Source organism: Ursus maritimus, unplaced genomic scaffold (assembly GCF_017311325.1).
Source record: "Ursus maritimus isolate PB19 unplaced genomic scaffold, ASM1731132v1 scaffold_17, whole genome shotgun sequence".
NCBI classification, from domain to species: Eukaryota; Metazoa; Chordata; class Mammalia; order Carnivora; family Ursidae; genus Ursus; species Ursus maritimus.
Window position 1 is genome coordinate 9047222 of NW_024424119.1, and position 15903 is coordinate 9063124.

General features: G+C 35.9%; 1 protein-coding gene across 4 annotated transcripts in view; it reads right to left on the reverse strand.

The window, feature by feature from the left end:
* The window catches only part of PSIP1 (PC4 and SFRS1 interacting protein 1), a 38423-nt gene that overhangs the window by 1846 nt on the left and 20674 nt on the right, over window positions 1-15903 (reverse strand). The window contains exons 7-15 of one of the 4 annotated variants that reach the window (XM_040631452.1): window positions 12174-12270; window positions 11089-11164; window positions 6664-6892; window positions 5713-5831; window positions 2987-3042; window positions 2323-2393; window positions 2009-2110; window positions 1680-1893; window positions 554-665 (exon numbers count right to left, since the gene is read on the reverse strand). In XM_040631452.1, the coding sequence (XP_040487386.1) occupies window positions 554-665; window positions 1680-1893; window positions 2009-2110; window positions 2323-2393; window positions 2987-3042; window positions 5713-5831; window positions 6664-6892; window positions 11089-11164; window positions 12174-12270 (1076 nt within the window). Of the gene's footprint in view, window positions 1-553; window positions 666-1679; window positions 1894-2008; window positions 2111-2322; window positions 2394-2986; window positions 3043-3785; window positions 4352-4403; window positions 4432-5712; window positions 5832-6663; window positions 6893-11088; window positions 11165-12173; window positions 12271-15903 lie in introns of those variants that run through there. The other 3 variants (XM_040631454.1, XM_040631453.1, XM_040631455.1) reach the window with 3 other exon arrangements.

Sequence of the window (15903 nt, forward strand, 5' to 3'; positions counted from 1 at the left end):
TTCCAGCTTTAAACTGAATTCTCTTTAATAAACACGTGAAAAGGCTGTATCTGTAATACCAACATATTACAAACCTTAATAAAGAGAGGGGATGACATAGACACAGAGAAGATTTCCCTGGATTTCAGAATTAGAAGGGATGCTCCATTCCAAGTCCTTCAAATGTGCAGAACCAAGACTCGGATAACTACAGTTGAACAACTGTTTAGAGGCTATCATACAAAATAGCCTGTGATTCTAGATCTCACTTTTGTATTACCCTGTCACAATGCAAGAAATGACAAATGTCAGGTCCCTATTAAAGCTGTATCAGTGAAAGCACTCCAAAGAAGAATATTTTAAGCTAGATTCCTACTATCTAGCTCTATTCCCTTTGAATACAGGCAAGTTAATTGTAAATTACAAAGTTTTTTGTTTTTTGCCTTTTTGATTTCTATCTTGCTTCCTGAGTTCAGGAATTGAGTGATCAGAATATCCTTATATAAATAACCTTGGAACAGCAATGTGATTTAAAAATTAAAAATATACATGACCCATTAAAACATGTCCTCACTTTTTCTTACTGCTGGCCTCGTGGCTGTCTTTGCTTTCTTCACTGCTGTCTCCGTTATGCTGTGGCTGGTTACTGTCTTGAGCATCAGATCCTCCATTTAGAGTCTTTGAACCTTTCAAAAGGTTCCAATGGAAAAACCGTTAGAGCTTCTAATACTTTAAGATGTCCTCTAAAGAGCCAAAATAAAATAAAAAACTAAATCATGGCCCTAAAGTTTCTAATACTTAATACACCGTATTGTAATTACACTGTAGATGAGACCCACTAATAGCAGGGTTACTATATATACATCTATGGGTACAAGCACGGGGGGATGTTTAAAGATTTTATTTATTTGGGAGAGTGTGTGTGCACAAGTGGGGGGGCGCAGAGGAAGACAAGAGAGAATCTCAAGCAGACACCGGGCTTAATCTCACAACCCTGAGATAACGACCTGAGCCAAAATCAACAGTCGGACGCTCAACCGAGCCACCCAGGTGCCGAAAGGGGGGGATTTTTAATCTTATCATTCCATTTCTTATAAAAATGTGCATCACAGTAAAATTTTGTATTTTTCCTTGGTCTTTTACAACAAAGTGTCAGAAGTACTATTCATAACATGATTTTGTGTCCTACCTAAATAAATGAGGAGGGCATCCCTGTAAATCTTATTTCTAAGAAATCTCTTGAGACCTATATCATCATTCCCTAATAAATAAAATACCTAACTCCTAAGACACTTAATAACATGGAATTGGGGAACCAATACTGAATGATACTATGCTTCTATTTAAGAATCCATCACAGATACATCCTAAAATATTTGTTGTTGAAACAGCATATCTGGAATTTGCTTCAGATGAGGGTAAAACAGAATAACGATCATGTACTGAAAACTACAGAAGCTGACTGATGGGGACACAGGAAGTTCCTTTCTTGTCTACTGTTGTGTCAAATTATTCCTAATTTAAGTGAAAAGGGAACAGCAACTGCTAATTTAAGCTTGATTATAACCGTGATTTAAACACAAACGCTCAACCTTAGCTTCTGTTTTTCTGAGTGCTTTATGAAACCTGAAAGTATTAATGAAATTATATATCAAAGCCATTTTTTAAAAGCAGTCCCAGCAAACAACATTACCACATACCTGTTTGTTCCTTTTCTAGCTTTTTGTTTGGCCCTTTCTTCCCTTGATCTTTGGTTTTATTTGCTTCCTCATGCTGTCTTTGTTCGGCAAGAGATTTATTCAGCACTTGTGTGATCACAGAATCTCCTTCACCAACCAAAAACATATTCTTAAACTTGTTATACAACATCGTAGACTTTTCCATGATAACCTGACTAACTTTGAATCGCCGAATCTGAGAAAACAAAATACACACTCTCAATTCTCTTCCCTGATTTTTAAAATGTTACTTCTTTATGAAGTGGTGATGAGAAAATTTAAAAAAATCTGCACGACTCAAGATCACTTACTTTTTTCAGTGTCGTGATCATCTCTGTGTGCTTCTGAGCTTGCTGCATTGTGACCTGAAGTGAAGCGAGTTCGTCCAAGGCCTCAATACATCTGTTCACATCCTTCATGACAAAACAGTAATTTCATAACTGTTAATTACCACAACCTATAGGATCTGTTCCGAAAGATGACTTTTAAAATCTCAAACAAGGCAGTACAAAAGAACCAGTAATAGTCCCATTTCTCTTAAATTTACACGTACCATAAAACATGAAAAAATAAAATACGAAGCTATAAAAGTACTATATTTTTAAATGAGGTATTAAAGACTTACAAGATTATCAATTTTGAGTGAATTTTTAATTTCAGCATGTATCCTTTGAAGTCGAGAATCCATTGATGTTTCTATAAATTAAAATTTGAAACACAGTAAATAGTTTTTCCAAAACCAGTATTTCTGTATAAATCTAATAAGCAAAGCACAATGACAAGATCTGAATTTTTAAAAATGTTCTTCATAATCTGCCTAGTTCACTAAGAAATTATTTGCCATTTTAAATATTTAGGAAAGCAACATTCATCATTTGACGAAAACAATCACCATCTAGCTGTATCGGTTTCTAAAATAAGCAGGCTGTATCCCGTTAATAAACTCCTCTGTTCCAGTCCTTAAACAGCTATTTCACCGTACACATGGAACCAGAAATAGAAACTCTATCTGAAACTATGAGATGTGTCAAAAACGGGAGAATGTCTAGCTTTCGGCAATGTTACAAAAATGTGACCATTAGATAATAACCAATAAGACAGTAAGCATGAGTCCTTAGCAAGTGCACCTGATTTTATATTAAAATATAATGTCTATAGAATCCATTAGGGATTTGAAAAGCACTTTTGTAGGATTTAAGAACATAAAATGACTGATTTTAAAACCTATACATGAAAAATTAAGTGTATAATTTCCTTTCTAGGTAATCTTAGAAAGTGAAATAACTAACCTCGCTTCTTCTCCACTTTCTTAACTTCTGGCTTCTTTCCTTCATCTTTATTCTGCCTATCAAATGTTAACACAGATATTTCAAAACATTGGAACTTTGTGACTGATTACCAAATGCCCACAATCCCTTATGTAAAAACTAAAAAATTTTTTAAGATAGAAAGTCAACAGCCTAGATCATAAGGAACTGACTGTTAATTCATGGAACTCTGGAATGCCACATTAGTATTAGTTACTATAAATATAAATAAAAACACATGTAAAAATTAACATGCTAAAATCTAATTTCTCAGTGGCATCACAAATAATTTTAACACTTGTCATGGTGAAATTCTTTTCCATCAGTAAATAGTGTTGTTTAAAGGCCCAGTTTCAGGATCAATGGACAAACAGACCACAGTGGGAAAAAAATGCCTATAAACATGAGTTCTACATCACAATTATTTTTAAAAGCATGTCAAAAACTAATTTTTCCCACATCTCCAAAAGGGTAGATAATTGGAAGGCTTAAGTTTCTAGGTTAAACAGATTGTTCAAAGATGATACTATTGTATTAAAATGGGGTTTTTGGGCCAATATATGAAACTTAAATGACATTCGCTAACATTTACATACCATTTCACAAAAGAAAAGGTACCGTTTTATTGCAAATCACAAAAATAACCATTTAAAAATGAATTCTTAATTTCTAGTACCTTGGCTTTGAGTTCGGGCCCTATTATAAACCAACTGAAATAGACAAGAACAAAACAATATCTAAAAATCAGGTTTTTTTTTTAAAAAAAAACTTTATTTTAAAATTTTGGTTACAGTTTCATTTTTGTTTTCTTAACAAGTCTACTGTTTAATCTCTCAGGATTAAAAAAAACAATTATTAAGATTCTAAAGAATTAAACAACAAAGGAATGTCAAGGGAAGGGCACAACTGCCCCATTCTCTGGGGTATAAGAGCTATTCCAGTTTAACACCTAGCTTCAAAACAAAATGAATTTTTATATTTTCTAAATGAAATAATGTACAACCACCATCTTCTAACTTTCAAACACAAAGCTTCATCTTAAGCTTGGTAAAAAAACTTTTAACAGGAATGATGGCCGACCTTAGTATGTAGTGTGTACCTTACAGGAAAATTTTTTTTTTTTTAACAATCATAACACAGTAATAATGCCATTAATGAAGTCCTCAATTTAGAATCTGCAACATTCTTCCATCAAGGGGGGGGAGGGGGGAATTCAGTCCAATGAGTCTGTCTCAAGATCTTCATCTCTTGTGTGCTCCACTTGTATTCTCTTTTCAGTAACTGGATTAATGCTTTGAGCCCAAAATGAGATATATTTTTTATTACTGTAGATTACATGTTGTTTGGCTGGGAATACAATACAATAAACTTTATTTTGCATAATGCATTTCACACAAGCTGCATCTGAAATGCTTTACAGAGCAAAACTGTCCAAGTACAAAGTTTTGTAATAACAGGAGAAGGAAAGAAAACACAAATATTAGAATTTGAGAAAGTTACATTCGGAGGACATTCAAAAAGAAACTGAAACACATAAAAGATAACTCTGAGATACTGAAGAAGGGTTGGGCTAGATGTACTAAGCAATGACTAATTTTGTATCTTAATTTGGGGAGCACAATAAAGTTAAAAGCAACAAACAGTCCAACAACTTTTCAGTGAAAGGATAGAAAAGGATAGGTAACAAAAAATAACTTTAATTTACAGAAATGGTCAAAAGTCTAACAGCATAGAGGGAGTAACATTTCTGAGCTTTAGGTAAGTTTAATTACTCCCCTCAAGCAGGTGAAACTGCTTATATAATCATCCTCCAAACTACTAAGAAAGCAGATAATCAAACGCCGTACTTGTAGAGAAACTTTTGGCTCACAAATGTATTTTATAAAGAGAAAGTACAAAATTACTTAAAGAATTCACTACTTATCACTAAGTTTGTCTTAGTGACCTACGCCATGTTTAAAATCACCTCCGTTAACAAAAAAAACCAAGTTTAGTTAGAATAATGCAAGATGCTTCACAAAATGCTTTTCAAAGAAAGAATTCAGAAGTGACAGTCTCGAGATAACTAGGAAAACAAATGTAATAAACACATGAAGTGTAATCATCGCCAGTGCGATTTTCCTTCTAATAAAATTACTTTATGGAATAAAATTGAAGGGGGAAAAATTCGTCATGGTCTGTACATACTGAACTTTAATCCGCTTTGAACTTGGTTTATATCGCACACACCTAGTGCAAACCCTGTCAGCCTTGGTTTACTGGCCGCCTTGGGTTTCCAACTGTGCTTCTGTTATGTTTGCTGGTCTTTTGGGAGTGGCCTGCTGCTGGTATGTGACAAATAAGGATATTTCATTCCTTCTCCTCCAACATATTACCACCACTCTTTCTGTATTTAATACTTAACAAGTGAATAGTAGAGGATGAGGACATTTTCAGCAAAGCCACTAACAGTTAAATCCTATCTGCACTTCCAGTTTAAATTAAAAATAATTCACAGAGTGATTACCTCAGTGAATTTCATCCTCTTACTCAGCAAAGAATGAAGCCTGAAACCTGATTATCATCATATACTGAAGATTTTTTTCTAACACCTGGGAAAACTCACTTCTCTGAAAGGCTTCATACGGTCTGGAAAACGAGATTCTATCATTTAAAAATTTCATGCTAGCTTAAAAAGGAAATCAAAATTTAGAATAAAAAATACTTACTGCTCAGTTTCCATCTGTTCCTCTTGCTTGCGTTTTCTATCTGCTGCTTCTTTCTCATGCTGGCCTTTCAGCATATTCCTTCTATGAGGAGTCTGAAAGTTCCTTCCACCTTTTCTCTTCTGTTTTGAAAATTAGGATGAATTTAGTTAACTATCAAGTGACTAGTGCTTTTTGGATTATAATCTTGAGAAGAAAAAAGGCAACTAATTTTCTTAAGGAACAGATACTTAAATCACTAATTAAAAAAAAAACAAAAACAAAACTCAGAATTATACATGTTGCTATCTAAACTGAACTTGCCCTTGAGGATTCGGGGAATAAAAGTATGTGTGTCAGGCTATTTGCCTCTATGCTATGGGACAAGTACCACTGCTCAAGCTATCCAACTAAAAATTTTTGGCTTCTAAAGAAACTATTAAGAAATAAAACAAAGATAAGATACACAACCTGGGTCTGTAGATCTCTAAGGCTATGCACAATACTTGTTTTTCTAAACAAAAAGAAGTATAGCTTTAATCAAATTCCTAAACTGTGGCATTCAAATAAAATACCACTGATAAAATGTACACTAAATAGGCCTGAAGAGTGCTAAGAATTTCATTGTAGTAAATAATAAAAATGTATAAATGCACCTCTTTTATATCTGTCTTCACTAGTCACAGTCCATTTGGCTTAATTTCTACTTTTCTAGATAGGTGGGTTACTGGAAGTTTATTATAGAACATTTGATTTCCACATAATTGTGAAAGGGTGACACAGATTTAGAATGTACAATAAAAGTTTCAGATACACTTTTTAACACAGCTAGTTCAAGCTTACAAAAAAAGGTAGAGAAATTCAGTTTTACTTTTAATCACATACTTTCAGATACTGAAACCTTACTAGGTAAAAAATAAGAACTCCATAGGCAACTAAAAATAGAACAAATGTTTTATTCGATAAACACTGTACCTTTTCACTTTCTTGATCATCTCCTTCCTCTTCAGAATCAGAGGTTGATGTAACCCCTGTTTTAGCTAAATTTTTTCTTTTGGATTCTACTTCTTTCTTCCCTTCCTTTTTGTCTGGCTCTTTTCTTGGCTTATCTTCTTCCTTCTGGCCGTCTTCATCCTTTTTAAGCTGCTTTTTAGGTTGTTTTTCTTCTTGTCCCTTTTTCTTACTTTTGTCTTCTTCGGTTACCCTATTTTAGAGAATACAGCAATGGAAAATGATTTTTAAGGTATCATTATTAGTTGTCTTTTAACCATACTCTCCCAAGTATTTCGGAGAACAATAAGCAATAATTTTTTTACTTAAAGACAAATTTAATGTATCTTTTAGTAAAATATAATAAAAAGTCTTTACCATCCAATCATAAAAGGAAAAGAACATCCTTTTCATATAAATTAGAAAATACAAAAATTACAGTGGCGTTTGGGAAATAAAGTGATTTTTCCCTTGGTTTTCCAAGTTTTTTGTAATTTTCTTTATTTGCTGAAAAAAAATAACCTAATATGATCTTACGTGCCAAGATAATTCTTTAGTGTGGGGGTACAGCAATTATGTAAGATGGGTGAGACACCTGGATCTTATATTCTATGTAATTTTAAGAATAACAGGTTTAAAAAGTACAAAGATTGGGAAAAATACAATTGCAGAAGTGAACTGCTTATGATCAAATATGATCACTTTAGAATTCAAAGAAATACTTTGTAAGGTAAAAGGCTCCCAACTTATGCATACAATGGTAAAATATATGGTAATTAAGCATAATATCTAACAGTGCTAAATTCACTAACACTAAGCATTCCCATCACCAATGGATTTACAGACATCACTAAGTCAAAACTATCAAAACTGCTCAGTAAGCCTAATATTAGTACTGGATGGTCTTTATGCCAACTCGTACAGCAGAGATAAATGAGGGTTTGTGGCACGATGACAGGCTCCAGGAGAATCAAATGATGCCCGTGCTACGCAATGATTACTTTCATGGTATATACATTCAACTAAAGCCATCCCATAAACAAAATACAACTTGAAGCTTGGACAAGTGGTTTAGAAATCAATCTTTCTACCATTCTAGGAATTTCACTGAGATTTTCAAAAACTATACAGTTATATCAACGGATCTGAGAGGTGGAAGAGACTTCAGATTGTTTGTCCAACCCATTCCATTTGACGAAGGAAAAAATGGTGTAAAAGGTCAAATAATTAGTCCAGTATCTCAGTTCCAAATCCAGTGACCACCTAACAGACAACGGCTTCCTTGAACCCTTAAGAGATTATTAAATTGGAAGAGAGAAAATTCACTTTTTAATCTCTAGAAATTTGTCACATAACCATCATTGGCTATGCTTATTTTCAAATGTCACATGGGTTTCTTCATTAATTTCTAATTGACAGAAGGCATGCATGTAAAATCATTTAAACTTTCTTCAGTATTTTCACAAATGTGAATATTTTGATAATTTCATGGAGATGGGAATACCAACTCAAACAGAGAAAGCATTACCATGGCTCTTAAGAGATACCAATTCCTCGCCCCAAATATCCCCTCAATGGAAATAAGAGCAAATATAACATATTAAGAGCAGTCATTAAAAATCCAAATTACCCTCTGAACTAGCAAATCTGCTTCCAGCAATGTATTCTAACCAATAAATTTGCACATGTATAGAACAGATGACAATGTTTTTAAAAGGATATATCCATACCCGAGACAGATGTTAAGAATTGCACATACAGTGGAATACCATGCAGCCGTTTATTATTATCATTAAACATACTTAAGAAGCGCAGGATAAGGTCAGAAGAGATGGGGATAGTATTTCAAGGGTTTTTGAACAATACCAAAGCAGACTGCCACAGACTTAACCACACAGCTTGCTACAAACACACCCACACGCTATAAAGTATTATTACTGAAAGTAATAAAGCCCCACATCAAGAGAAATTATTGGATATCAAAAAAGGAACCTTGGGTCCCCAACACCAGTATCAGATGCAACTAAGGATGATACTGAAAAGTAGACAACTGTCACAGGATTAGCTAAAAGCCACACAGAGAAATGGTTTAGGCAAGACAGAATCAGGAAAACTGGCGCCTAACCAAGGGAATGTTCCTTATACATAAAAGAGAGAGATCTCACAATCTTTTCCAGAATTCTAGATTTCTTCCGGAACAATGCTGTATGGCTCTTGATCTTCCCCTTTCCAAATAGGAGCATTTATTTATTATGGCTTCCCTTCCCAGATCTAGGTGCGTGATAAAGGGTGAGAGGGGAGCAAATAACTCGTGTTTCCAGTTCCTAGTCTCCAGATCAGGGCCTTATAGTAATCATGAAATCCTAGACTTGATGCCATGATTTGGCAGGGAATGAGTGAGATTTATTTGGTGTTTTTATTTTGTTTATTTGACAGAGAAGGAGACAGAGAGCACACAAGAGTGCACTGGTCGGGGGGGGGGGGGAGGGGGAGATTCCCTGCTGAGGAGGGAGCCCCATATGGGACTAGATCCTGGGATGCCTGGATCATGAGCTGAGCCAAAGGCAGACACTTAACCAACGGAGCTACCCAGGTGCCTCTATCTGGTATATTTAAAAGGAAAAACTCACCTGCATGTACCTCATTTCTTAATCTCACTACGGTAGTTAGAACTATGTTGTAATTCTGTGCCACTATTTTTCAGAATACTTTAATAGCTAGCTTGGCAGTAAAATAAAAATCTTAAAACATATTTTAGTTGCAAAGTACCAATGCTTCAGTGTTCTAGAACTATTAAAACATATTTTAGTTGCAAAGTACCAATGCTTCAGTGTTCTAGAACTATAAAAATGTTTCATTCAAAACACTGTAAATCCCCTCTTAAATGACCTACTTGGCTTGAGCCTTCTTTATAAAATCTTTAAACATAATAGCTAAAAAGAGCTTTGCCCTTTGTCTAAATATACATTCTCTCCTTTCTGGTGAAGTTTCTACCCAGAAAAGCCACATAAACAATATCCATCTTGGAAAAGAAAGGTGGCAAGAAAAAAACCCCATTATTTTGTTGATTAGTTATTATACCAAAATACTTTAACATTTTAAATTCACATCACAAAAATAATTTTAGTTCTTTTAAAGTAATCTCTATACTCAACACGGGGCTTGAACTCACAGCCCTGAGATCAAGAGTCACATGCTCTACCGACTGAGCCAATCAGGCACTCTTTAGTATTTTTTTTTTTTTAAGATTTATTTATTTGAAAGAGCATGGGCGGGCAATGAGGGGGGAGTGGGAGAGAGTGTCTTAAACGGACTCCTTGCTCAAAGCAGAGCCAGACTGTAGGCCCGATCTGATCTCACAAACCCAAGATCACGACCTAAGGGGAAACCAAGAGTCAGATGCTTAACTGACAGCACCACCTGGGGGCCCCTCCCCCTTAGCAGTATTTTTAAAAGTTATTCTGAAGGAGCTAGAAAAGATTTGTGGAAATTGCTTCTAAAATACTTTGTCTGGGGGCGCCTGGGTGGCTCAGTCGTTGGGCGTCTGCCTTCAGCTCAGGGCGTGATTCCAGAGTCCTGGGATCGAGCCCCACATCAGGCTCCTCCACTGGGAGCCTGCTTCTTCCTCTCCCACTCCCCCTGCCTGTGTTCCCTCTTGCTGGCTGTCTCTGTCAAATAAATAAATAAAATCTTAAAATAAATAAATAAAATAAAATAAAATAACTTTGTCTAAGCCTTCCTTAAACATATAAATTGCCCAATTTCCCTATTATAGATTTTACCCTGTATTATCTAAATATCTTTATATCCTGATATACCAAGACGACGTCTCAGATTAATGAAGTGACGATCACGTCAGATTTTTTGTAAAGTAGGTACCAGGCCCAATGTGGCACTCAGTGGGGGCGCCTGATCTCAGAACTCCGAGATCAAGACCTAAGCTGAAATTAAGAGTCAGACATTTAATTGCCTGAGCCACCCAGGAGCCCCTCATCATATTCTTCTTGATTCCCCATCAATTTTTACTTTTTTTTTTTTTTTAAGATTATTTATTTATTTATTCGACAGAGATAGAGACAGCCAGAGAGAGAGGGAACACAAGCAGGGGGAGCGGGAGAGGAAGAAGCAGGCTCCCAGCGGAGGAGCCTGACATGGGGCTTGATCCCAGGACCCCGGGATTACGCCCTGAGCCGAAGGCAGACGTTTAACGACTGAGCCGCCCAGGTGCCCCTCAATTTTTACTTTCTATACAACAAAAAACTTTTCATAGTTTTCCCCCATAATTTTTAGAAACACAAAATAGTAACAGCAAATATCATATAAAACAAAACCGGTATAAATACAGAGATTTATACTTAAAGTCAAATGCCTTATTGTGTGTAACCAATTATATATTAAAAATAAACTCACATGTCACTCTCTGAAGGACAGGGCTGTTTTACCATTTTGGGTCTGCCTCTTGGTTTTGGAATCTTCACTTCTGTAGCTAACATTCAGAGGGAAAAACAAAATTAGTAACTATCTTTCAAGATCTTTCAAGATGCAATTCTCACATACAAAAATTAGAAATGATATATACTAAGAATATTAGTGGTTTATTAGAGATATTATCTTAATAAGTTTTAAAGATAATATCCTCCAATGATTCAAATGAGCAACAACAGAATATTTAGAAGTGGTATATCAACAGAGTAATTTTCATTCCCTCCTTAGTATGGCTGAGAGGGCTTCCTTCCTCGTTGTCTTAACAGGAATATCACAAAATTCAACTTTGTAATGCATACTACCACTTATATTCAATATTTGTATACATATTACAATACTAAGTGTATATTGTACATTCACATCTTTGAAAATCTGTATCAGAATTCACTGAATTTCCTAACACCATTAATTTGATGCATTAAAAAAATTAAATTCCAAAATAATTACGGAAACAAATCTCGGGATTTTTCTTCTCTGGGTATTACTGATCTTCGCCCCTTTCCAAAGAATCCTATTATGAGGTAGAAAAACATGGGCTCTATTTTGGTTCATTTTCTTTGTTCTATTTTATATTAGAGGCATAGCCTTCCAAACTATTTCCAGTTTCCCAAATCAGGACAACACTTTCGATAGGCAATGCTGAAGAGCGCTGCATACTGTAAAGGTCCTAGACAAAGAATGCAGTAATTTCCTTTTGGAAAACTTAGGCTTTCTACAGTGAGAGGTAAAATATCCATCATTCATGGAATTTAACCTCACACAGACTCATGTGCTGCTACATTAGGGGAAAATATAAGAGAAAACAGAAAATGAAAACAAATGTCCCAAGCAATTACTTTAAATCTAAAATACTCATCACACAAAGCAGAAACCATGTTTATCTCCTCTGAAATTTGTATATATATAATACATAACCAATCATCTATCCACCTATTCCAAAGTATCTGAGGCTCAACACTGTAATGGGAGTATTAATCATAAGCCAGAGATTTAAGCATTAATAATCCTACCTGCAGGTCGTCCTCTTTTAGGACTCACTTTTAGATTAACAGATGCTGTTGGGGTTGTCACTACTCCTGCCTCCTCGGTTTCTACTTGTTTTTCTGCCTGAATCACAAAGATTTAATTAACTTACTTAGCAAATAAAGAGTAGACATTCCAAATTTAATTCAACAAAGATAATGCCACCCTAAAGAGTTTACATATAAGCGTAACTTGTACATGATATTATTTTCAACAGTGAACATGTCAGAGTGATGTCCCCAAACACAGCTTACAACAATTTATAAGAGTGAACAATTTGTTTAAAGATTTATTTAAGAGAGGGAGTGCGCAGGGCAAGGAGCAGAGGGAGAGGGAGGAGAGAATCCTAAATAGACCCCCCACTGAGTGCGGAGCCTGATGCAGGCGGAGCTCAATCCCATGACCCTGAGATCATGACCTGAGCTGAAATCAAGAGCAGCCACTTAACAGTCTGAGCCACCGAGGCGCCCCTCTAGCAAATAATTCTAACAAACAAAAAACATCACTTCTTAGATATCCTCGGCCTAAAAAAATCATTTGTAAAAATAGAGCTAACATGCTGGATGCAAAATGGTGACCCAAGTTATAATTACACTTAACCCACACGTTGCTTATAAATGTACTTTCACCGGGTATCTCAAAATGCAATACTTTATACTCTGTACTTATGAGAACCTAAATTAATATTCTAACATTAGTTAAGGGCAGGAAATTAAATTGCTGATATTTCTTATTCTTTTACTTTGTTAATATATACATGTTTTATTTTCGAACGAAGACTGACATCTGCTGTTCTTCTCTGGGAGTTATTCTTACTTTCCATAAAGAGTGATTTACTGCAGTAAAGTAATAAATTCCAGTGACCCTTTGCAAACTAAAATGACCCCTGACGAGACAAGAGCTCTAAGTGAGTCGGTTTAATCGATTAAAACAGTAGAGTAGAAAAAAGGTTAAAACCACCAATTAGAAAGGAAATACAAACAACTGCCGATCACTGAAGTGGGAGGAAGGAAACAGTGAAGAGAGGATGGGCGGGTCACTCCGAGCCGCCTCTCTATGACCACTTCAACTCTGCACTAACCAGAGCAGCAAAAGTAAGGGCGATGAAGCAGGTAAAAACACGCACCACACATCTTACTGATAAAGAACTTAAAAATCTTTTTTTTTTTAATTTTATTTATCTGAGAGAGAGAGAGAAAGAGAGCATGAATGGGGGGAGGAGCAGAGGGAGAAGCAGACTCCCCACTGAGCAGGGAACCTGCCAGGCTCGATCCCAGGACCCTGAGATCATGACCTGAGCCCAAGGCAGACACTTAACTGAGCCACCCAGGTGCCCCAAAAACTTAAAAATCTTTTAATCAACAATCTGATTTGCAAACATTTAAGGGATAATGCCCGGCATTGGCAAGGAAATGAAGAATTGTATTATTACCAATGATCAATGAACTGGCAACACCTTTCTGAAAGATTATCTTTATGAATATCAGCAATTAAAAATAGGCAAATTTTTGATTTAGCAATCCCACTTCTACAAATTTTTAATCTTAAACATTTTTGCTTTTATAGTTGGAAAATAATAGTGCATATTCAAAGCATTATTAAAAGTCAATAAACTTGGCTAAATTTGCCACTGAATTGTTTTCAAGGAACATCACAAACACTGCTGTTAACATTAACTCAGGTTGTATCTCTAGAATTTCATACCACCCCCGCCCCTGCCCCAATTCGGATTCAATACTGAGCCAGGAATCTGTGTTTTTACCAAGCTCCCCAGGTACCAAAGGTTGAAAACCCAAGACTGTATGACAGCTCTTTTCATACTGAGGTGTTAAGACAGGGCAATGTTCTCTAAGATTCAGTTCAAACTGATGAGCTCTTCAGTGCAAAAAACAAACAAAACAAAAAAAACCAACACATACATCTCTTCATTTACACTTTCTACTTTTGGAAGTAAATCAAACATTACATAAGAATTAAAGGTAGGATGGATCTTTTGAAAGAGATACCAATAAGAGGGAACAAATTCACCAATAATTAGTATATAAATAAAAATATATTAATACTAATACTCCATCAAAAAATCAGCCCTACCATGGATATGTATTCCTGACTGTTAGAAAAATCAGGCAAGTCAAAAGCATTCTTTATGAAAATAAAATAAGTATTTAATCCAGAGAAAAGACAATTAAGTTATTTTGAATATACGTATATTTAAATCTTAAATGCAAATATATTTCTTCCATATTTTACTTGATCTCCCTGAGACCTCTAACCCTTTGACACCTTTACTCCCATTACCCCACTTTCTAAGCACTACTCCCTTCGTGATCCTAAAATACCCCTCCCCAGACCCCAAGGGACTACACTATTCATGCATATCCTCAAGCTAGGCATTGTTTTGCTGCACCTTTCCCACAAATCTCCAGCAGAGAATCACTGTAAAACTCCACCTTCTCTGCTCTAGTCTTCCCTGCTGCTGAGACCTGAGGGGAGGAAGATGATACTAACGTGCATTCATTTTACCCAATCTCAGTCGGGATCTCAAAGCCATCCATTAATATCTCTACCCTATTGTGCGTGCCCTTTTCTCCCCACACCAGCATGAACTTTCAATCCTTTCTTCCTGCCTTATACCATATATGCAGTCCTCCTTAAACTAGGTGGTGGAGAGAAGAGAAACGGAGGCCAGCAGGAAGGAATTCCCTTAATTCCCAATTCTCCCTAGAACTTTTAAATAACCTCCTCCATCCTTCTCTTTAATGTTAAAAAGGATGAAATGTCCATCTCCTTCTTCCTCTTAAGTCTCTTCCTTCAAATGTGCCCCCTCCCTTCTCTCATCCAGCATCTCCTTACAACAATTACTCATATTATCCACATTTCCAATCTTTCCTAGTTTTGCAAAGAAACTATTAAAGCCATCATATTTTTTCACTCTAAACCCTCTCTTTTAATCATGCAAATCCCTGTTGCTGCATTCTCACTCCTTCCCTTCAAAGATTTCGAAAACAGTATAACTTTAACATTAAACATTTTATTCTGCAACCCCCTCCATCAGCCCTTACTGTCTGACTTTAAAATATCCTGGGGGAGCCCAACTGTCAAGTATCTTCCAGGATCTTCTCCATATCAGGACACTACTGGCCATTTTTAAAAAATTCTCTCCCCCCTTGTTTAGCTTAATATTCTCTCTTTTCTCCTGATAGTTCATTCTCAGCCTTAACTTTACAAAGCAACCTCTCATCTCCATTAAGTTCCCTCAGGATTCTAGTTTCTGCATTCTTCCCAGTAAACTTTCTCCCTTGACTACCTCACCTACTGTCCTATCTTCACATCAGTGACTGTATCTTTAACTTTTACCTTTACCCTTTTGATGTCAAAACAATGTATCTGCAGTCTAATTCCCCTAGACGTTTTACTTTCTCCTCCCTGTGTCTCTGCTCCCAAACTAAACCAACCCTGGAGTCACCCTAGGGGCCTCCCTCCTTTCACACCCACTGCCAATCAACCACCAACCTTACCCCTGAAGTGCTCTTAAATCCAATCTCTGGTTCTACACTACTAAAAAACCTGCTAGAAGGCCCCTCCCTCCCAATCCATGCTCCTTAGAAAAGCCTTTCATGACTTAGTTACCAAGTCTCTATCATAATGCTCCATTTTAACTTATTTCATGTATTTATTGTCTGTCCCACAAAAATGTAAGTTCAACAGAGACTTTAC